Here is a 23,799-nt window from a genome sequence, read left to right on the forward strand (position 1 = left end):
TAAATACCAAGTCACTTCCCTCGTCCAAATTACATACTTTTGCAATTTGGTGCTTTTGCTCAAATACTCTAGATCTAAACAGTTATACTTCACAACTTTAAGTATTTCGATCAAGGAGTTTATTTAGCAAAATTAGATCACTTGTAATTCATAGGTTGTTTAGATACTTACTTTGTAATATCTTGTTCCGCAACAACCTTGTATTTTATTTAACATCAATAAATAAAATACACTTGAAAAATTACATTGTGTCTTACCATTTACTTTACTTGCTTATCTTTATATTGCTTAAGTACGTATTACTTTATATATATTCTTGCATTTATATTTATTGTAATACTAGTCCAATCTAGTGCTTACTTGACGTTTCATACTAGTCCTATCTAGTGATTACTTGACTTGTTGTATTCTACACTTGTGGGTTAAACCATCGAGTGAGGGACTTCACACACACACACACACACACACACACACACATATATATATATAATGCCTATGAAATGGGATGGGAAGTTTGTTGCCGTTATGAACGCACCGCATGAGAATGAAATGAAACTTTCTTAACTTTTGGTTAGGATTCGTGCGGAAATTAATTTTGAGAAGTTTCGTGGTAGTTTCGTGGTCTAATTCGAATAAACGGGTGAGATATCGCCATTTAAAGTTTTCCGGCGAATTTTCTGGCTACTCCGCCGGAGAAGATAAAGATGATGACAATATATAGTGTGAATTTCAGTTTTCGTCCCTGAACTAGTCACCTTTTGCACTTTTAGTCCCTCATGTGTTTTGCACTTGTGGGACTTAACGGCTGAAACTTAACGCCGTATGGCCAAAGGACGTCGATTGCAAAATTCTGCCAAGTTTAAGGTTAAAATTATAATTTTTTCACTTAAAGGATGAAAAGTACAAAATGTGCCAACTTTAGGGACGAAAAGTGTAATTTACTCTATATTATAATGTACTATAAATAGATTGTTGAGATCAATTATTGGATTAAAAATTAAAATTTTAAAGGTTTTAAGTGAATTTGGATGTACTTAATAATATCGTTATTAATAATATGGTTAGTAATATTTGTAGGGAGGAAATTTCTTCAAGTTAATCCTCAACTTGTCTTGTCAATTTCAAGTTGTGAAAATCTTGACATGTCAAGTTGGAGAAATATTGACCCTTAAATTATTTGAATATTTTATTTGATTTTCATCTAGTCAAGATTACCCTAACATGACTATGTTAAGGGTAACTTCCCATATTTGTAAATATTACACGATAAATAGTTGTAAGATATACTTTTTTTTTTTGAAAGGTGTATTTCGACTCAGACGTGGTTGGAGGCAATTTTATCCAACAATCGTTGAACCTCACGAGATGCTGAGCATTCGCTGCAGTCTCTCAACCCCCCTCCTTGTGGAAAATTCCTAGATGAGAAACCCAAGGATTTGTGTCAGCCGATGCTCGAACCCACAACCTTCGGAGAAAACCCATCGGGTCCCCACATAGTGGGAAGAGTAAATACCCCTGACTACTGAGGTTTAAAGGGTACATAGTTGCATACTTTGTAATTTATATACCTCATTGACGACCCGGGAAATTGTGTTAGAAACAATCTTAGTGTATAAACCATTAAATCTTTATAAACTTGTCATAATGAATGATAGACACTTAGTCATTTTTTCTTTTTATTTGAATGATATAAATTGAATTTATCGGCATAATATTGTCATATATCAACCTTTTTCCTAAAAAACTTATTAAACATAAAAAAATTTAGAAAAATGTTAAACAAAGCCCTTAGGGGTGTTTGGTAGGAGAGAATCATAGAGAATGGAAATGTAATAGAGAATGGAAATAGTGACAAAGAGAATGAGTATTTGGAAAGAGAATGAATTCCGTTGTTTGGTACCCACAGAGAATGAATATATATAAAAAAATAAAATTTTAAATAATAATACATTTATTACATATAACATCTTAAAATAAAATAAAATTTTTTTTTTCCATTTTCACCCATTGTAGAGAATGGAGAGAATAGAATTGATTCATCTTTCTCCTTTCTCATTCTCTTTCTTCGTCGCAAACAAACAAGAGAAGTCTTTCTCATTCCCTTTCTCCCCTTTCCATTCCATCATACCAAACACCCCCTAGTGATTCACTTAACATTTATAAAAAGGTTGTGCGTTTCTATATCAAAAGTCCACCCTTGAATTTTATGGTAAGTGTACAACTATTTAATACATACTAATAATAGTCCTTAGGGCTTTGTTTAGCAAAACTTAAAATTTTAAAGTTTTAAATCTTTCTAATCAAATACCAATGCTATTTATTGATAGAATAATAGTTGGTATCTGATGGATACCCGAGTCATTCAACCTAAAATCTCAAAGTTTCAATTCTCCCTAATTAAGTAACAATGCATCTATTGATAGTTGTAGATACATAACTCATGCTAGGAATTTTTTGTAACATATTATGTTTTAGTGGGTGATTTCCAATCCCGGATCAAACGGTAGGCTGGCAAATTAGTAGAGGTGTCCTTCATAACTTCTAAAAATGCCAATTAAAGACCCACATTACTACTTCTCTAGCTCACTCTAGCCAACTATATATGTAATGCCTTTTAGTTGAATCTTCTTAACTCTTTTTACATATAGGAATGAATACTTCTGTGAATATCACCAAAAGTGATCAAGATGCCGTCAACACTTCATCCAAAATCCCCATCAAGGGTGGTTGGAGATCCGCTTTATTCATCATTTGTAAGCTCTTTAAGTGGTCTTTTCTCTTCATGCAACTTTAAATACATAGATATATATATATACATTTTATTATTATTATTATGTGACATAATTTGTAAGTAACTTCTATTTTCTATATGATCATGTGAATTTGTTGCAGTTGTGGAATTTGGAGAGCGATTTGCTTTCTATGGAGTATCGGGAAATCTTATGATGTACCTCAACCACGTTTTGAACGAGCCAATTGCTACCGCGGCTAAAAACGTGAACTTATGGATTGGCGTATCGGCCATCCTCCCTCTTGTTGGTGGTTATGCCGCGGATTCATATTTTGGTAGATTTAAAATAATCATCTTTTCATCTGTTACGTATCTCTTGGTAAGTTTTTCTTACATCCCCACTTTCAATACGTTGTCTTAAGTTACACATATGGAAAAATAAGAAAAATAAACTAGTAGTTTATTAAAATATCATACTTCTAATTATATCATAAAAGTTTGCTATAACAAATGTGCTTTCTTTTACTGTTAAGAAGTCAATCTCACATGAACATTATGCATGATCTATACATTGTATTTTCATTTCGAAACAACTTGTATACATTCAAGAGTAAAAATGTTGGGAAATGATTAATCCTCCTAAACAAATAGCCTAAAAATCCTACTAATCATAAGATAATGCCACATGGAAAATTGTTTATAGTATTAAGAGGATTTTTAGGCTATTTTTTTTAAGAGGATTGATATTTTCCAAAATTATTTATATTTCACATCCCCAAATACATCATGCAAAAAGTGAAAAACAGAATTGAGAACTGTTAATCTTATTTATTGTATCTTTTAGGGGACGTGGACATATGATGAAGTCATTGTTATATACTAAGACACTTATAAAAAGGATGTACTAATACTATACACTCTTTAAGCTAGGTGATTTTTTTATGAGTTATAGACATAAGGCATATAGCCATGGAAAAGACAATAGTCTATTTTTTTATAATAGCAAAGAGGTATTTTTCTATTATAAAATTCGGATGAAAATTGAAAAGAGTTCAACCTGCCAAGAAAGTATTACAAATTATAAAACGACATTGTATTATTTAGTTTAATTAAGTATGAAAAGGAGAGGAGAGGAAAGGGAAAACTATAAAATTCATTCTTAAGATTTTTTTAAGTGTGGAAAGGAGATGAGTGGAGAGGATAAAATCCATTCTTAAGATTTTTTAAGTGTGGAAAAGAAAGAAGTGGAGAGGAGAAGAGAGGAAAGTATAGTTGTTTTTGCTTCCAAGACTTTTCCTTTCATTTTTAAAGTGATTAGGAAGGAAAACTTCCTCACCCCTCTCCTTTCCTTTCCACTCTTACCACTTATCCCAGGTATATCAGGACTTTCTGATTTCTATTACTAAAGCACACGAAAGAAAAATGACGAATCGAGTCAAACAAGGATTCCTTTCTGTCCCCTATTGATGTCTCAAACATAACAAACATCAATGGTTATTTTCATATGAATTAATTAACCTAACTTACTGATGCTTTTGAAATCGTTTATTTAGATTTTTTTTTTTTTAAAAAGTATTCTCTTTAATATATTCATATCTATGCATATAGTTTGTTTTTTTTCCCTCCGATAATAGTAATCCACTAGAGATCTCTCTCCATACTAGCCTAAAATAGTTAAATTTTTAGCTTTGATATATGTGGCTTAATCAGTACTCTTTTCAACAAATTTACAGAGTGTTTTAACAAATTTACCGAGAGTGATTTCTATACATATTCAATTTATGAGGTATAAATGTATAATTACAGTATTACACCTCATGTTTTAAAAATATTGTATTTACATATTGAAATCTTGTACTTTGGAAAAATATGTATGTTTTATATATTGATTGATGATGTAAATCTCCCCTTAAATAAAGATTTGGTCCAGTATCAAATAAGTTAACGACATTTTTTAAATATAATAAATTATTAAATAGATGCAAATATAAAAACCTTATTTGTGAAATTAACGTGCTAAATCGTGTCCAACAAAGTTGTTATCCACACTTATTTAACCTCAACTCAAACCTGCTTATACTAGTCAACTCGATTTTAAGCTACTTACTTTTATTCGTAAAATTACCATCCCTAACTAATATCGTGAATGATATTCACATTTACTATGTTTTCATTAATAATGTTTCACACAGGGACTAGTATTGCTAGTCATATCAGAGGTAACGATCCCATTGAAACATCGCACTCTACCATTCTTTCTAGCACTTTATATAATCAACATTGGCGAAGGTGGTCATCGTCCCTGCATTCAGACCTTTGCCGCTGACCAATTTGGCGACCATCTCCCTTCTGAGAAAGCCACAAAGAGATCATTTTTCAACTGGTGGTATTTGGGTATTGTACTTGCAGGTACTACTGCCACATTGATTGTCCCGTATGTTCAAGGCAAGTATGGGTGGGGTTGGGGATATGGGATATCTGGGGTGGTCGTGGCTGTGGCACTCGTAGTGTTTTTAGCTGGGAAAAGTACATATCGCCAAGAGGCTCCAGTTGGAAGCTCAGTTACAAAGGTGGCACAAGTGGTGGTCGCAGCCTTTAAGAAACAGCGTTTGTCACATGAAAATCGTTTTCAACTGTGTCTTATTGAGGCAGGGGAAAGTAGCCAAGCTATGACTAGAAATTTGGCTCATACTAACCAGTTCAGGTATAACCTACGCCTATAAAATTTTATATTTCTAGTATTATTTTTATGTATTTATTTAGTTCAAAGTTAGTTGGCCTTCTAACAAAACATAAACTTAGATCAACTTTTCGGCTCCCTAGACCTAAAGTCCTGGCTTCGACACTAATAGCCCTGAAACACATCTAAAAGAATTCATCATCAGAAAATGTATACATTTTATATTTCTTAAAAGTGTGAAATCTTCAAATATAAGAAAGTGTGGTGTCTGCAGATAAATAAAGACTAGTCTAATCTAGGGATAATAATATGAGAACTGGTCATACTTACAGATTTTTGGACAAGGCAGCATTCATAGACGAAATTGACATGTCATTGGACAAAAAGGACAGCTGGAGGCTCTCCACCGTGAACCAAGTCAAACCGGTGAAGATCCTTTTCCGCCTAATTCCCATATGGTTATCTTGCTTGATGTTCACTGTGGTCATAGCCCAGATCCACACTCTATATACAAAACAAGCCAGCACCTTAAATCGTACCATCTGGTCCAATAACCACGAACTCCAACCAGCATCTTTTCAAGTCATCACAGGCCTAACCATCCTAGCTGCTGTTCCAATCTACGAACGCCTCCTCATCCCAACCGCTAAACACCTGACAGGCAACCCCTTCGGAATCACAATGCTTCAACGCATAGGATGCGGGATTTTCTTCTCCATATTGACCATGATGATATCAGCGCTAGTCGAATCCAAAAGAGTCAGAATAGCAACACAACATGGACTAATAGACCGTCCAAAAACAACTCTTCCAATGAGTGTATGGTGGCTGGTGCCACAGTACGTCCTGATGGGGATCTCGGACGTGTTCACCATTGTCGGATTGCAGGAGTTGTTTTATGATCAGGTCCCGGAGGAGATGAGGAGTATGGGAGCTGCAGCTTATTTGAGTATTGTGGGTGTAGGGAATTTTATCAGTAGTGCATTGATATCTTTGGTACAAGTGATTACTGCAAAACATGGTGATGAATGGTTGAAAGGGGATAATTTGAATAAGGCACATCTTGATTATTTTTATTGGCTTTTGGCATGTTTGAGTGGGTTGAGTTTGGTTTTCTATGTCCCTTTGGCTAAAGGTTTCATTTACAAGAAGCTTCAAAGTGATGGGGAAGTTATGATAATTTGAGGTGTTTGGCACTATATAGATAAATCTACATGTAAATAATGCTGGATCTACATGTTAAAATTTCACTTTTATATAAGAAATTTCATAGGAAGCATGCTTTCAGATTTATAAATTATAACCAAGTTTTTGAAGATGCACCTCTATTAGGTTTCAGTTTTTTTTTTATTTTTTCCTTTCAAAGGCACCTATTCATCTATTATGTATCAATCATCTATAGTGACTAAGAAGCAGTGCTTAAACCCCTTCTAAAGCTTGTGGTCAAATGCTCCGATAAAAAAGATACCGCATTTGATGTCACGCTTCTATTAAGTCATATTATTTACAGGTGAGCGTACTCGAGGGTCATTTTGGATCCTGGGTTATAGCATTGGCGTAGGTCTTCTTAATAGTGTTCTGGTAGGAAGCCAAATACTAAACAAAGCTCAGTGAGGGCGAGGAATCTGATGAACTAAAAGCTTTGGTGATTGTTGCTTCTACCTCAAAGAATAATAGCTTGTGACTCATCAAAACAAAACCAAGATTTTGGATCAGTTAGTTTCTTAATGTATGTATAAATGTATAATCATCTCAACCTACCACCCCTTTTTGCTATCTAAATTAGATTTACACTAGCCCTTTCATGGCAGCCAGATCAAATGCTTCACATCTTAAACCACAATAAAGTTGAGCATGTCATAAAAAAAAGCCTAGTATGTACGTCATCTACACCAAATTTGGTCGATATACGTTAAAGGTACGTTACAAGATAAACAACTGATCAGGTGATAGCAAACATGTCATAACCCACAATCCAAATCGACTCGTTTGCAAGTAAATATGTTAACGGTAACACTTAACTTAGCATGATATAACTAAACAATTATTGCTTTTTAAACCGAAAAGAAGCCTTCACTTAACTTCAATGCTAAAAAACACTAGGAAAAATTACTTAAATGGTCCGGATTGTGTGTATGATGTACTGAAATAGTCCATTTTACATGTGGGGTTCTATTAGGCTCGACACTTTGTCTTTAGCTAGCGCTAAGCCGCTAACTCAACCTATATCAACCCTTCGCTAGCCAAAATGCATTACTTAAATCCTTTCACTGTATGGCGGATAAAACAATGGTAAGTTCAGAGGTAAAAATGTAAACAACAGGCTCATAAGGTGATCAAAGAAAACATAGCATCTGAATTCAACATTTTTGCAATTTCCACTGTGCTTGGGAACATATAGTGAGAATTCCACAATCAATTTACACAAAAACCAGCAGTGCATCCTCTAGATTAGTGGTAAGGTTATGACCTGCAAATGGTACCTAACTTATAGAAAAGGTGTGACTTTTCAATATAAAGACCATAATTGTTTACCTAACACATGCGGTTTCTTCATGGTGCATCTGATGATTCAATTGGCTTAATGCCAATCGAGTCCACCCAATGTGGCAGAGCCTACTCCCTCCCATACTTCATTGAAACCTACTTCATCATTATCTATGCCTTCCATATCGCTGTCCCACCATCCACTGCCACTTGCATCTGTTTATGAATACATAAGTGGTCGGATATTTTTACACCGAGCATGAAAATTTAGCATACCTGTTTACAAAAGTTATTTTAGAAAAAATGGTACTTACAGTGGTTATAAAGGGGAAGTGGCTTCTCATTTCTGACTACAGGTTTCTGATATTTTGTTCGTATTGGGGTTGGATCACCTCCAAGAACAACCAAACCCTTTGGAGCAAGTGGTTTACGATACAAACCTAATGATAATCAGAAACAATTAAATGTCAATGAACTAGGATGTTGGGAGACAATATGTATAATGAAATCCAAGACCAAACATTAACAGTAAAAGACTTGAGCCGGTGAAAAACCTCCAGTTGTGTTTCTTGTTTTGCTCAAATCCGGACTGTTGGATTCTTCTGTTAGTTGTGTAATGTTACTTCTTTGACTCTCATCTTCTATATTGACAGAAATATTATCTTCACTCTCTTTAGTGCGCTTGAACTGTTCAAAAACAACATCAAAAATACTGTTCAACTCTGGTCCCTGAGATTTTTGGTCAGCACTTGCCCCATTGATAGATTGCTTAACACCCACGCTGAACCCTGTTCTGAGAAATGGTTTGTCTTTACCCTGAAAATAACTACTACTGAGTTCTTGAATCCAGCACCTTGAAATAGAAAGTAAACTTTTGCAACAGCTTTACTTTTTAGCAAAAAACAACATTAATCACTTAAACCCTAATGAGACCAGTAAAAATTATCTGTAGATTTTCCATCTGACCACTCAAGCTTTTCTATGGACATACCATGAAAATAGCTACTACTGCGTTTATAAATCTAACAGCGTCACAAAAAGAAAAAAATCTAATACTTATAGGTAGCGTTATTTAAGCCCCTACGTGACTAAAAAGGCCAAGTGACCAACAAGCTGTTTAGCTTCATCTTGCAACTGATCACTCATTCCATCCACTGTCTTGATAGTAATCTTTCCAACACAATTATATTAATCTCATGGGAGTGGGGAAAGAACCTTTTTTTTTTTTTTGAACATTCAATACTTTTATTGATATAAAAGAAACTAGCGAGTCGCTAGATACAAGAGTAAAGAAAGTAGCAAGACGAAATAAAGCAGTTACAGCAAACAACAGGAAAACATTACAGAGAAATTAAGTGACATTGGAAACTAAAATTGTTCCACTTGGGCCATTGAATGTCTGGTGCTGGAGATCGGTTTGTGTACCATAAGAAACTAATGGTTTTGAGTTCTTTAGCAGCATACCGGATGAATGGAGTCTTGTTATTGAAGACACTATCATTTCTTGCTTTCCATATGATCCAACAATAGGCTAAGATGTTAAGGTTCAGAAGTTTGGTTTTTTGTTTGTCGAGGTGAAGCTAGTGGTGTAGAGTTGGGAAAGAACCTGATTGACACTTCACTGACTCACTTTGATGTGCAGCATTTTAGAAAATTTGTTTTGTTTGATGTGAATATAGGATAACTGGATAGATTAACCAGGGTTAAACCGTTTATCCCCCAAAAAAGGTGCAAAGGATACTAACTCAATCAAAAGAGACATAAAAAGTATGTGCGTTCTAGCTTCATAATCTCAATACATGTATCAACAATAAGCTTCCTTAAGATAAAGATCAAGAACAATGGTGTTCACAGTCTAAGAACCGGACCGAACCAGAGGAGGACAAGACCGGACCGTAAACCAATGAAGAACAAAATGTAGAACCGTGAACCAGACCTGGTAAGTCGGTTCTGTTCGTGTTCAAATTGTAAGTGGTTTTAAGGTTCTCATGTTTGGATCGAAACCGATAATTAACAAACCAATTAGTGCTAGCTAGGAGAGGGGTTTCAACTAAAGAAGAGGGGGGGGGGGGGGGGGGGGGGAAGCAGACAAAATGAGGGATTTTCGTTAATATAAGTATAAACATTGTTAAATCTTTCATGATTCTATAATCTTATTGATTAACAAATTTATATACCTAGATAGTGTACATATTAAGAAAGCTACATCAAATACAATGATACCGATCACTCTATACGCATTTTATTATACCCCTGTCACAATTTTTCAAGTTTGAGAAAACAAAAAAACAATAATAAAAAGAGACATTACATCTTTACATGTTTTTTAGTTATATACACTCCTATGCAAATGATATATACCAGTTGGTACTAGTAGCTACTGTTAATATGTTTTTATGAAGTATTTTGTTTTCTTTTCAACACTCAAAAATTTTTAGGCCTCTATAGAACAATTTAACAATCACAAATCACACGAGCATATATAAATACAGCCAACCAAATATATATAAAAAAAAAAAAAAAACCTGGAGTGACTTTAACGAATCAGTAGTAGTAGTTGTTTTCTGGAGCTTCCGGTTAAGGAAATCCGTTAACGAGATCTTCGGAGGACGCTTATTGTTTTGCCTTCCGTTTTCCGGGGTTTTCCTGCAATCAATCACTCAGAGACTAATTATAACTTACTACTACTAGTAAAAGTAATTATTTGAGTATACAGGTAATCAGGAAAAATGGGGAAAAAGAATAAAAAAAAAAAAAGAAAACAAAATTAGGGTTTATACTGATCATCATTTCTGGTGGATGGTGGTGTTTGATGGATTAATATAGTTGATTGAATTGATCGTTGACCACGAACTCTGATTCTTGACTCATTACTCAACTTGTTCTTCTTCGTCATCAGATTTTTTGTTTTAAGTTGAATTGAGTTTCTTCCCACCAAAATTCAGAATATTTACCCGCCTTTTGTGTCCCCAAAAACTTTGTTACACCTTTGGACTGAATAAGGAAAATCCTAAACTTTGACATAAAGAAATATAAATTTAATATATATTATATAGGGAAAAGTGAGTATGAGGTTGTTATGCATCCAACTTGGTGAAAAACCTCTCACATATTAATATTTTAATATTTTAAATAAATACATGACCCCCATGATTTTTACCTTTTAAAAAAAGGTATGTGAGGGATTTTTCACCCAACTTAGGTGCTTAACAGCCTCATATCCCTTCCCCCTATTATATATAGTAATATTTATATTTATATTAACGGTCAATAAGACTATCATTAACAAAACTATAAAGTTTGTGTGTCATACATCATTTAGATTGATGATTATTTTAATTTATTTAATTCTATTCGTTTATCACAATGGTTTTTTCTTAGCTCATATTCGACTCAAAGCAATCGCTTGTCGGATCTAGGCTCGTCATTCGTCGAATTATCTCACTTTGACCTCGAATAGGTCATTGGCTCTTAAGGGAGCTGTTGCCCGACTTGATATCCTGCACCCCGCGTTCATGATCTCTACATTCAGTTGTACCCCGAAGAAACATATGTAAAGAAAAGTTAGTCTTAGAAAGTCCGAAACCCACCAACCATAGTTCTTTAAAACCATTTGTTTAAATTAATTACATAGTCATTCTACATTTTATATTAGATATTTTTCTAATATGGTGTTGTTACGGTGTGAGATTTTTTTTGTCCAACTAACATGTCTAACATATTAACAACATAGTATTCATTTTTCTTTTTATAAATATACCATGTTTATAATTGTTTTTATTTTATAAATATACCAATGTTTATAATAATTTTGTGGCTCAGATTTGTTTTTATTTTCAGTTGGTTTGTATTTAAATGGCTTCCTATGTCGGTTTCTATGAAATGGTACTTATGTTAACATAAAACATAATTTGAGGTGTTTGGCGCTATATGTTGTAACATATATCTATTGAATCTTTACGTTGTTTGTGTTTTTATTTATACTAATGAGCGTATGTAGTTTGCACAAAACAAATAAGGGACAAACTATGTACGTCATTTACACCAAATTTGGTCGATATACGTTGAAGGTACATTACAAGACAAACTATGCACCCATTCCTTTATTTATGAGTGAGCAAAAATTGAACCAAAAAACCAAAAACCGAAAAAAACTAACAAAACCGAACTGGAAAACCCCAAAAGCGAACGAACCCATTGGTTTAGTTTTCGTTTTCTAAAATCTATGCACCCATTCATTCATTTTCATTATATATCAATCATCTAGGGTAACTAAGAAGCAGTGCGGCAGTGCTTAAACCCCTTCTAAAACTTCCGGTCAGATACTTTGATATAGAAGATGGTGCTTCTTATGAACAAAAAGAAAAATAAAATATGGTGCTTCCAATGTTGGGCTTTTGGTTTTTTTTAAACGAACATAGTGCCCGCGAGTTGCTGCGGCTTAAAGGTTGTAATAACATAAAAGGGAGGCGATGGTGGAGATGGAGGGAGACGATAGAGAAGGAGGGCAACGGCGGAGGATGATAGAAGGTCGATGAGAGTGTGTAATGATTAGAGAAAAATGAGGAAATGAGGGTATATAAGGATTTAATGATTAAGTAGGGGTGATTTGGGAAGAAAAAAAATTACTGAATTTTAAGAAATCCAATAATTTCTATAAAAGAGTATAGAAGTGAATTTCGTTGGAAACTTCATGTCGTTATTCGACAGCGGGAGGTCTAGCATCCGTTGTCTTAACGGGTCCGCGCTAAAGAATTCTCCTCGAAGTCAAAATGTCTACTTCAAATATCCGATGAGGGAAACCCCCTACTAATCCACCTAAATGCATAACGATTAAGAAGGGTAAACTCTGCCCCTCAAACTTGAACTTAGGTATACCCAAGTCAAGTCCTCATAAAGGGACTTATTCATTTGTCCTCCCTAAGGCTTAAACTCAAAACCTTATGTAAAGGAGATGGTATTATAACCATTGAGCTAGAGCTAAAGGACGGTTGAGCTTTTGTTTAGTATTATCTACTAGCAAATGTAATCGATGTTCATGTTGGATTCTGGGTTTATTATAGTCGTGTACTTGAGGCCTCTTAAAAAGTGTAACAGCATCTTGACCCTTGAATTAAAATCAAAGGTTAAAATCAAAGATGCTCTTTGAACATAGACTATTGATTTTAAAAGGTTAGGATTAATAACTTTACCAATAAAATTACTTGTAACTTTAGAGAATCCTTATCCAATAACAAAGCTCAATAAGAATCAGATACGAACCAAAGGTCTTGGTGATTGTTGATTCTACCTATCAAATTTACGAATAGTAGTTTGTGACTCAAAGAAACAAAACAAACTCTCTGCTTTAGTAAGTTTTGTTTCTTAACATGTAATTATAACCTTAGCCCCTTTTTGCTATAAAAAAGCACTAAACTAACCTTTTCACGGGCAGCCATATCAAACTCTTGCTTATCAAGCGACAATACAATTAAGTGGGTGGATATGTAAACAAAAGCCTTGTGCGTAATCAAAGTAAACATAGCAGCTGAATAAAACATCCTTTGCAAAATTCCATTGTACTTGGGAGCAGATAGAAAAATAGTCATTCAACAAAAACCAACAGTGCATCTTCTAGATCTATATGATAACATGAGACATGATTACGGAAACAAGATTAATTCTAGTAATAGTTTGTTCTTCAGGCTTCCTTTAGAAGACAAGCTCATGGGGTTTCATGCCTGCTTTGAGTGAAAATCTAGCACCCAAATAGCTTTTCAAGTCTGGAACAGCCTCAATACATTTTAGCAATGCTGCATCTACGGTTTTTTGGTCATCTTTCTTACCTTGTGGGAGTGTGTTCTTTTCCTATACATTAATAAAAAAAATCAGATTAGCAGAAGAACCCAATACGTTCACAAAGCACATATAAAGATAAAATTTTAGAATGTAACAAAATTTATTCAAAAAGATTGCAATTTCAGTAACTGCTTAGATGTTAAAATTTTAGAATGTAACAAAATTTATTCAAAAAGATTGCAATTTCAGTAACTGCTTAGATGTTAAAATTATAACATTACCTCTGTCTCTCCTTCAAAAAACTCACCCTCTCCTTTCTTCTTTTTCTTCTCAACCTTCTTTGCAAAGTACTTGTCATCAAACTTCTCAGCGTTTACCCCAGAGATATCGACCTTAGTTGAAGTGGCAATAACGTATGCCTGATTCACCCTCCTCAAAGGTACACCATTGATCTTAAAAGGGCCTAGAATATACAGAAAAAATTGTGTTAGTAGAAAAAAGTGCAAGCACTTATCCATCCATATAAACAAATTTGCATCAAACTTTCCAAACACAAAAAAATAAACTGGATTAAAGAGTATATGTAAAGGATAAAAACGCAGCAAATTTCGGATGCCATATCTTATAATAAATAGATCGTACGTGAGCATTATAAGCACAATTTATCACTGTAAATGAGCTAATAATATTAGAGAAGATATTATGATACATAAATAAAAACCAAACCACATCATCAATAAATATATAAATATTATATAAAATAATAACACAGTCCCATTGATTCACCATATAAACACAAAGTAACTACAACACGCATTTCATTTAAACATATACAGATATTCAAAAAAGAACGTGTTCTTATCATCATATACATCTACATATATGCCTGATTCACCCTCCTCAAAGGTACACCATTGATCTTAAAAGGACCTAAGATATACAGAAAAAAATTCTGTATAGCAGAAGAAAGTACTTGCACTCTTTCATTCAAATCCATCCATAAAAACAAATTTGCATCAAAGTAACAAACTTACAAATCACAAAACAAGAAACTGTGGATTAAATATGTACATGTAAACAGTAACAACGCAGCAAACTTCAAATCCTATAAGTTGATCTTAAAAGGGACTTTATATACAAAAAAAGATAATGTTTAATAGAAAAAACAACTCAGCACTTTCAATTAAATCCATCCGTAAGAACAAAGTTGTAACAAAATTCCCAAATACAAGACAAAAGACCGGATAAAAAGTAGACACGTGAAGATAAATAGCAGCAAATTCAGATTGCCATAACTTAAATTAACAAGTTTGAATGTGAGCATTTTAAGCATATTCCGTCAATATAATTAAACTAGATATAGTAGATAAAAAACAGACTACATTGAAGAAACCAACTCATCTCTATAATCTATATATAAACAATGTGAAAATTATGACACAGTCCCATTAATTCCTATCATCAAAAACGCATCATGTAAATATGTAACATTAGCCACTGCAACGTAAAACCATCTATGAAACGAACACATTTTATTCAAACATATACAGAAATTTAGAAAAAAAAACATAATTCCATCGTCATATACAGATACAGAGAATAAAACCAAACAAACAAGCGTAATTACCAGTAACGAGCAATAATCCAGAAGTAAGCTGTTTCAAGAATACAACTCTCTTTCCCATGAACCTTCCAGTCAAAATAATCAGCACGGTTCCTGGAGTAATGCTAGCCCTAAAACATATACACAAATAACAATAACATAAATAAATCAATCTTATATATATATATACACACACGAACACATAGCACGACCAATATATAAAAAAAATCAAAAATACACAATCCCGTCTTCCACGAGATATTCGAACACTTTTTCGGGATTTTCCAACTCATCCAACACAATTTTTTACATATCAGAAGCAATATATAGATACATAATACATACAACTACTTAATATATATATATATATATATATTATATCGAACTTTTTTTTGTCTGTCTAGGATTTTTTCATCTCATCCAACAAAATTTTGTTTACATCGCAAAAAAATATAAACGTATATATATATAAAATACCTGAGCTTAGTGGGTCTGGCTTTACGCTTATTAACAAACGGCTTCTTAACATCATCAGCAGGGTAGAACTTAGGCGGCTTCTCGGCGGCGACAGGAGCGGCGGGTTTCTTGTCGTGTTTAGGAAAAACACCGCCATTCTTGGCCTTAATGGCCCACAAACCACGTTTGTGATACATTTTGGACCGCGAGTATTTTCCGACACCTCTAATCAAATCTGGGTTCCTAGAAACATGTGGTTTCTTGTCCTTTGGTGCCATTTTTCCTCTCTAATCTCACGCAAAACAAAAGTTTAATCAATATTTTTAAATAGTATAATGTATATATATATTTAAAAAAAAAAAAGAGTAATAAGTTTAATTAGCTAGGGAATTAAGGAAGTTAATAAACTTATACGAAATATAAATAATTAAGATTCAGTATTAGAAATAGAAGAGTGAGATGATGGAAATATTACCAGAAATTGGGTGGCAGCAGCAAATGAAGAAGAGCGGCTGGTGAGTTGAAATGGGAGAACAAACCCTAATTTGTGAGTGATGGGTTTTTATTATAAGTTATTATACAAGTGTGTGTTAAAACTAGGGAAAATAGTTGGATTTGTATGGGCCGAATAGTTGAGCTGGACTTAACTTTTACTGAGCCTCATTCTTGTTTAATAATCCACTCCAAATAGGTTTTAAAATTGGGCTATTTTGGGTTGCAATTAATTTTTAGATGGGAAGGAATGAAGGATCACCTCTTGCGGCCTCGCGTGGTGGCAGACTGACAGTCAGCTTTGTCGACCGTGGTGTTAGATTACGTTCGACGGTGGTGGTGTAATTGATTGTCGGGATGGGATCCTTCAAGTTGTTTCTAACTTGAGTGGTCAAGTTGGAAACATCTTGACAATTGTATTAAAATCAATGGTTAAAATTTAAATATAATTTTTTAATTTTGACCATTGATTTTAATTTAATGGTCAAGATTCCCTTAACATGACTAGTCGTGTTAGGTAACTTTAGGGAATTTTCTTCTTGATTATCTTAGTTGTTGGTAGTTTTTCAAATAAATGTTTTAGTTTTGTAAGTATAGATTGTCAATTTTGATAAAAAGATAAATTTATATTCGAACAAATTATAACATTTCACATGAAAATAAAAGACAAACAGGCGAAAAGTTAAACCGATAATTCATTTTGACATTGATTTATATCACTATTTAAAAAAGCTTTTATATCACTTTTTTTCATTGGAATATAAAGTTTTTTACCAATAGCTTGATAATCTTCAAGTCTTTGAAGAAATATTACACTATCTCTTTTCTTAGTTTTGTTATTAAACAATATTTAAAAAAACGTGACCATTGGATATGCCATAATGCTTTATTGAGTGGTATATGTGTAGTTGTCCTTTTTTTCTTCACAAGTGTGAGAGTTTATTATTTGTAACCTATACAAAAATTATGTCTTCTAACTAAATTGAGACAAAAAAAAAAGTGGTTTGAAACAAACCATATTGGATACATATTGTATTGAATATATTTGACTTTAAAAGTAGAATTTGAATCTTTCATGACCAAGGTCGACCTAATTATTGTAAAGAGTTAAGCAGTTATTTTGGGCCACCACACATACAAGCCCCCCCCCCCCCTCTTTTTTTAAAAAAAATTTTAGACTTCTGTATAAATAAAATAAGCAGCAAAAAATATATCCTCTTTTCTTCTTTGTTATTTACTTGTTGACCAGATTCCAAAAGCACAATAAAAGGTAACAGTGTAGTCGATGCCTTTCACATTAGCAATGCACATAACTACCCTTTTTTTCATGTGAAATCAAAGGGCATTATTTGAAATCTACTGCGGGTACATGCGAAGATATGATGAAAAGGGTTGTATCTGCCAGAGAATTAGGAGCTCCTATTGTAATGCATGACTACCTAACAAGGGGATTCACTGCAAATACTACCTTGGCTCATTATTGCCGATATAATGGCCTGCTTCTTCACATCCACCGTGCAATACATGCAGTTATTGATAGACAAAAGAATCATGGTATGCACTTTTGTGTACTAGCTAAAGCCTTAAGTATGTCTGGTGGAGATCATATTCATTCCGGTACCGTAGTAGGTAAAATAGAAGGGGAAAGAGATATCACTTTGGGCTTTGTCTATTTATCGATATAAGAATGTTAAAAGGAATCTCTTTTTTTTTTTACTCTTTATTGGATTGACCCAAATTTAGCAATCCAAAAAAATATAGTTTTCGCAGACGAATATTTACTCTTTTCATTTCTATTTTAGTTCTATCATTCCTTCATAACTTTTCTGAATAGATGAATTGGTCTCTGGTCAGTTCCGCCATCCGATCAATGAATCATTCAAATTCATTTTCATAGAATCTTTTGAATTCACGGGTTTCGTCGTTCCAATCTTTTCTAAAGATATCCTTTTTCTTGGAAAGACAAACAAGGCATTCCGATTGATACCACAAGGAGGGGGAAAACAAAATTTCAAAGAATACAAAAAATTGAAACATTGGCTCTATATCCAAAGAATGAAACTTTTCGGGTATGAAAAAAAATCTTTTGTTTTGGTTCAACTTGTAGTCCCATAAAAACGGATGCTATAAATTTAGGAAGAGTTTTCTCACTGGATCTCTTGCAAGAAAGTGATAATCTACAACTTTGAGTTGTCAACTATATCCTTTATTATGACCTTATTCTTGAAATTTGGGACACAAGTATTCTATTAGTTTGGACTTGTTTAGTGTTGAATTGGGACCAAGACAAAAAGATCAGAAAGTCATGTGGTTCCTTTGTTAAAACAAGGACAAATGGTTTAATTAGAGATTTTCTACGAATCGATTTAGCGAAGTTACCTAATGGATTAGGCCTCCAAAATATGAAATAAGAACAAATGGTTCAATTAGAGATTTTCTCCGAATCGATTTAACGAAGTCACCTAATGGATTAGGCCTCCAAAATTAATTATCGTTTAAGACGTACACAAAGTTTGAGTCATGACTCATTGTAACCTATACACAAGCATTATGTTTGAAGCTTTTGTGACACTCCATCCATGAATGATTGTCAGGTGTTGCTGGTCAAAAGTCTTAGGGGGTGTTTGGTACAATGGAATGGAAATAGTGAAAATGGAATGAGAAAGACTTCTCATGTTTGGTGACAATAGAGAATGGGAAAGAAAATCGAGAAGTGGGAATCGATTCCATTTCCTCAATTCTCTATAAAATGTAGAGAATGAATGGGAATGAAATTTTTTTTTTGTTGTTGGTTTTAGTGATGTTATAAGTATTAAATTTAATTATTATTTAAATTTTGTATTTTTTATATATTCATTCTCTGCTTGTACCAAACGACGAAATATATTCCCTTTCCAAACACTCATTCTCTTTCTCACTATATTCATTCTCTATTACATTTCCATTCCCTTTGATTTACTCCTACCAAACACCCCCTTAAGTTCAAAACATTAAATTTCTCGTGTGGTTCATGAGTGGCTTGGCTTTACTAACAAACACGTTTTGCTCATTTTCTTAAGATGGTAACCAGATACTATTATCCAAACGCTATATAACGTGTTTTGGAAGGTTGTGTACAAAATACTCTTTATGTGGCTTACAAGTTACAACCCATGAGTCGCTTGTTGCTTTTTTTGACGATCTTTTTACAGTGGTCTTTTTTTTTATTTTTCGAAAGAGTTACGTAAATTTTTCACAACTATACTAAATGGTCATCATGTGACTAGAATCCACACCCTGTTGGTTTACTTGGCATTTGGCAAGGCCTCTAGGGCTTAGGGTTTACGTTGTCATTGGGGGTGATAACATGAGTTTTTCACTTTATGATTTCTTTCTAAGTGGTCAAAGGTTCGAATCATGCCATATGTAAATGTAGGGAGAGGCCTTAGCGACGTTATACTCATCTACATATGAGAGAACAAACTCTTAAGGATGTTGCCAGAATTTATCCGTCCTGACTTTAAAAAACATATTTATTGATAAGACATAACCCAAATAACCTAGCGTAAATAAGTCCAAATGACCACATTTATACATATCAATTGACCAGATAAATATTTAAAATTTTCATCGAGTTTTGGTGTCAAACAATGAAAGAAATCACTTTTCAATCTAGATATATGCATATATTAATTAATCTTTCGATTTTCAAGAGATTTTTGGAAAGCTTTCTTTAACTCTAAACAAATTTTACAAATCTGGTATAGCTAGTGGGCTAAGCGTAAAGGGATCAATTACAATATGGGCTGTATGGGCCGAATTCACATATCTTGATAAGACTCATAGACTACAATACATATTTACGAGCATAGTAGCATCATTTGAGAAAGGTGTGCGTTAGATAAAGGTGTACGTTCCAACCGGAACAATACTTAGTACGAGTAAATAAATAAAAGCAATGTCAACATCTATATCGATGTATCTAGTCCACCGATGATGCGCAAGATTAGAAGACATGTAGACTAGTGTTATCACCGTAGGCTCCGTAGCATAATGGACAATGTTGAATTTGTTACTTCGTACACCAGGTACATAGGAACATTGTGAATCCCACATGTCGCGGCAACACAAGCAACACAGCAATATTTGCGCTGAAACGTTACTCATGATGGTCCTAAAATCATTTAATGTAATAGTTGTAGTAAATAATATTAGAAAGTGCAAATAGGTGCGACCATATTATACAAAGCCTCAACCTTTTAGGGCCTCAAATTTTAAATTCTTTGGATATAACTACAACTCCAAGTAAAAACTACCACATGAGGTGTCCTAATGGTCAGGTCAGACATCCAAGTTCTTTACAAGAAGTCTTAGATTCGAACCTCACTAGGTAAACATTGTGAATCCCTTGGTTGTTTATTCAAGTCATTTCGATATCTCCCTTACCCTCAAACTAATGAATTATTTTCGGCTTTTCGAGTTTTGATTTTTCATCTAGTTAAAAAAAAAAAAAACCCTTTCAAATGCGACGCATGATATCATACATACCACTCGCAAAAGGTCAACCAAATTGACAAATTTTCTTGAAAAAGTAACAAAAAACATGGAACCAGTTTTGATTTCCAAAAACCAACAAGAAACTATATGCAAAAGGCTGTAGTTCTTTAGCTTAAAAAATCTAGCCATAAGGATATGAAGTTATCACAATAACCCATCTGTTCTCGCGGGCAATCTTCTGAAAAAGTTCATAGGCACTGAAGGGACCCGATTACGGAGTGATGGATGCCTCAACACAAACCCCCCAACCACAACTACCACAACTTTAACTGGAACCACATAAAGTACAATAGCTAAAATGGAACAGAACCACAAAAACATAGCCGTGGCACGAGGGTCCCGCCACGTAACCAAATTCTGAATCCTCTCTCCTTGTGTTGCCACATCACCAATCACAGTTTGAATCCTGGACCCCACACTGCGAAGCCGGTCATACCTCAATTTTAACATATCACCTCTTCTGGAACTTGGAAAAGTATCGAACTCTTCATCTAATTCGTCACCATTTACCTGATCACCATGAGATAGTTTGATATCCATGTGAGGTGGTTGTCTTGGTCTAGATCGATATCTAGAAATCCCGGTCGCTATAAAGTATACCAGCATCAAGATCATGATCATTTGCGGGTTGAAAACAAGAAACACAAACGAAACGTGCACAAGAACTGTTAAAAATGGGTTAGTCCAGTTGCAAACTTTGTTAAACCATTTGCAATAGAAAACCAAACCAGAAAGAACCTCAATGAGTCTAGAATAGTTAGCTTTACTCTTTCTTAAGCTCCACATTGTCGAACCCACATCAAGCATGTACTCAACCACCTCTTTTCTTAATGGTGGCTCAGCCCGGTTCAACCTCATAGACACTATCTGAGTCGCATGGTGCCTCAAACAATCTTGTTGAAAAATACTCAATGGATGTATATAATGCATATTTGGCAGCAATGGTTGTGAATACATTTGCAACAAGTTTACCAACGAGACACAAGTAAACCGAACTGCAAGCTGGATTTCACCCATTTTCATCACACCAGAAGGGTGTAAAACTATTAAAGGATACGAATGTGTATACACACGATCTGTTTCTAATGTCGATAACCTTATTCTTACTTTCCCGATTCTTGAATCTCTAACTCCACCACCATTGTCAACTCCTTGTAAATGATTGTTATCGAATACAACTATTGTAATCACAGTACACGGGTCAAATACTTCCCAAGTGTACTGTTCATTCCATTTGGGGTTTAATGAATCGATTACAGTTCTTGTTCGGATCCATTTATGCCCATATTTTGCTACACAATAAGCATCAACAGCCCCACGCCCATTTCTTGATTTCATCGGTGTTAACCCATTAGCATTCAAGATTCCTAGTTCAAGTATACCAATGCTTGGTGATCTGAGTAGCTTATGAGTCGGCCTAAAGTCACTACTGTACTGAGTTAACTCGTCAAGAACATGATACCCACCATCTAAACAGACCCGAATGTGAATCTTGCTATTCAAAACTGCCACATCTACATCCCCATTTTCTCCGGGTGTATGTTTCTCAAGATTATACCATCTACTAGTTATGATACTATTATCCATTCTCTTATCTACATTTTGTAATGGAATGAAACACTTCCCTATCACTTCTTCTTTGTTACCAAGTTTTTCTTCCACACTTAAGACAAGTTGTTCATCAAACGGCTCGGCTACTACAAACATCAAATCCTCATTCCATGACGGTCTAGGCAAAACTTTAGTCCTTAAAACCATGTTCATAACCGCGCCTTTCACAAGAACCTCGGGCTGCCTATTGTTGTTAACTTGCAATTCTTGAGCTTCTATCACATGTACACGAACATACCAAAGACGAGGCGATAAATACACTTTTGATCTTATATTCATAACCCCATCACCATCAACCAAAAGAGCATCCAAATGCCAAGAATCCGGAAAAGATTCATCAGCTTGTGTACCCATCCAAACAGCCACCATCAACTCCCCATCATTCCTATTCTCTAATCTATACCATTGGGCCGCTAATGGGCTATCCGGTGGAACCCTAACCGGAAGCTCATTAACATCAAATGAAACCCCACCAATCACATTATCCTCATTTGTATCATCCTTGTGTTTCACAACAAGTTCAAGTGTTAACGATTGAATTTGGTCTTTTGGGAATGCAAACACTTGGTTCCATTCAGGGTTCGGGTTCTTTTCAAAATGTTTAGTACAAGCAATAAAACTACCAAGCTTAATCTCAACAAAAGGGTCAATAGAATTACCTCTTTTTGGTGGTAAATTTCTTGCTTTCACAACTTTTACATACAAATAATGCATTTGCTCAACAAGATCAAAAGCTGTCCCAAATCTTTCATTCCCAGGTACTCTGCCTCCCCCTAAACTCGGCCTCGTTTCTTTCAAGTTAAACTCATCGATACAGTTCGAATTCACATTCGGGTTCAAATTCCCTTTCTGGGTCTGATTCTGTCTTTGATTCTGGTTCTGGTTTTGGTTTTGGTTTTGGTTCTGATTTTGGTCTGGGTTTAAGTTCTGTCTTGCCATTGTAAAAACAGAGGAAAAACAGGGAAAGCCCAGATAAAATCTTGAAATATTTGGGTATTTTGAAAGTGAAATATGATCAGACTTCAATACCCTAGGAATTTGGAAGGGCTTATGATGAAAACAAAAGTTAATGAAGACGTTATAAACCGTTGTGTGCTTCCTACAAAATTGGAAAAAAAAAATATTCAAAAATAAAATAACAGTTGGGTTTTAATTAAAATAAGAAAAATAATGAAATAATGTTAATACTTACTTGGGATAATATTGGGTCCAACAAAAATGGGGAAAATGAAATTACTGCAAAATCAGGGGAAACAGAGTAATGTAGTGAAGCCTGGTTTCATGATAATGTGGTATTTGTAAATATGTGAAATAATACATGTTGATGGAATTTGGAAAACCCTGGTTTATATATATTGAATGAATATGAAAATGGTTTCCTGTGCTTTTTTTCCTTCTGAAAAAATATTTGCAGTCATAGAGTTT

General features: G+C 34.2%; 4 protein-coding genes across 5 annotated transcripts; 1 reads left to right on the plus strand and 3 right to left on the minus strand.

Moving 5' to 3' along the window:
* The first annotated feature begins 4,523 nt into the window (after window positions 1-4,523).
* Window positions 4,524-6,686, plus strand: LOC122583379 (protein NRT1/ PTR FAMILY 5.4-like). Its single transcript, XM_043755790.1, has 3 exons — window positions 4,524-4,550; window positions 4,924-5,435; window positions 5,744-6,686. Exons 1-3 carry the CDS (start codon window positions 4,524-4,526, stop codon window positions 6,594-6,596), a joined length of 1,392 nt encoding a protein of 463 aa, XP_043611725.1. The 3' UTR covers window positions 6,597-6,686.
* Window positions 6,687-7,697: 1,011 nt separating this feature from the next.
* LOC122583870 lies at window positions 7,698-10,872 on the minus strand. Of its 2 annotated transcripts, none has more exons than XM_043756244.1 (5): window positions 10,679-10,872; window positions 10,424-10,544; window positions 8,453-8,585; window positions 8,213-8,338; window positions 7,698-8,114 (listed from the first exon to the last, which is right to left on the minus strand). In XM_043756244.1, the coding sequence occupies exons 1-5, from the start codon at window positions 10,792-10,794 to the stop codon at window positions 7,993-7,995; spliced, it is 618 nt and encodes a 205-aa protein (XP_043612179.1). In that variant the 5' UTR covers window positions 10,795-10,872; the 3' UTR covers window positions 7,698-7,992. The 2 variants fall into 2 exon arrangements, with proteins under 2 accessions (XP_043612179.1, XP_043612178.1); XM_043756243.1 differs by having other exon boundaries at window positions 8,453-8,714.
* Window positions 10,873-13,426: 2,554 nt separating this feature from the next.
* Window positions 13,427-16,319, minus strand: LOC122581372 (60S ribosomal protein L6-like). Its single transcript, XM_043753594.1, has 5 exons — window positions 16,211-16,319; window positions 15,757-16,022; window positions 15,304-15,410; window positions 13,958-14,139; window positions 13,427-13,745 (listed from the first exon to the last, which is right to left on the minus strand). The coding sequence occupies exons 2-5, from the start codon at window positions 16,011-16,013 to the stop codon at window positions 13,590-13,592; spliced, it is 702 nt and encodes a 233-aa protein (XP_043609529.1). The 5' UTR covers window positions 16,014-16,022; window positions 16,211-16,319; the 3' UTR covers window positions 13,427-13,589.
* Window positions 16,320-20,907: 4,588 nt separating this feature from the next.
* On the minus strand, window positions 20,908-23,313 carry LOC122583018 (FT-interacting protein 3-like). The gene has a single exon (XM_043755456.1). It carries the CDS (start codon window positions 23,311-23,313, stop codon window positions 20,908-20,910), a length of 2,406 nt encoding a protein of 801 aa, XP_043611391.1.
* Window positions 23,314-23,799: the final 486 nt, after the last annotated feature.

This window comes from Erigeron canadensis, chromosome 9 (assembly GCF_010389155.1).
Source record: "Erigeron canadensis isolate Cc75 chromosome 9, C_canadensis_v1, whole genome shotgun sequence".
Taxonomy (NCBI): Eukaryota; Viridiplantae; Streptophyta; class Magnoliopsida; order Asterales; family Asteraceae; genus Erigeron; species Erigeron canadensis.

Bases quoted from the DNA above. Each gene is read 5' to 3' on its own strand.
- LOC122583379 (XM_043755790.1), top strand. From the start codon at position 4,524: ATGTATAATTACAGTATTACACCTCAT. The intron at 4,551-4,923 runs GTTTTAAAAATA...TGTTTCACACAG, and splicing joins ATTACAGTATTACACCTCAT to GGACTAGTATTGCTAGTCAT. The intron at 5,436-5,743 runs GTATAACCTACG...TCATACTTACAG, and splicing joins GCTCATACTAACCAGTTCAG to ATTTTTGGACAAGGCAGCAT.
- LOC122583870 (XM_043756243.1), bottom strand. From the start codon at position 10,794: ATGACGAAGAAGAACAAGTTGAGTAATGAGTCAAGAATCAGAGTTCGT. The intron at 10,545-10,678 runs GTATAAACCCTA...GATTGATTGCAG, and splicing joins TCCACCAGAAATGATGATCA to GAAAACCCCGGAAAACGGAA. The intron at 8,715-10,423 runs GTTTTTTTTTTT...AGTTATTTTCAG, and splicing joins ATTCGTTAAAGTCACTCCAG to GGTAAAGACAAACCATTTCT.
- LOC122581372 (XM_043753594.1), bottom strand. From the start codon at position 16,013: ATGGCACCAAAGGACAAGAAACCACATGTTTCTAGGAACCCAGATTTG. The intron at 15,411-15,756 runs GTATTTTATATA...TATATGTTTTAG, and splicing joins GCCAGACCCACTAAGCTCAG to GGCTAGCATTACTCCAGGAA. The intron at 13,746-13,957 runs GTAATGTTATAA...ATTAATGTATAG, and splicing joins TTTTTGAAGGAGAGACAGAG to GAAAAGAACACACTCCCACA.
- LOC122583018 (XM_043755456.1), bottom strand. From the start codon at position 23,313: ATGGCAAGACAGAACTTAAACCCAGACCAAAATCAGAACCAAAACCAA.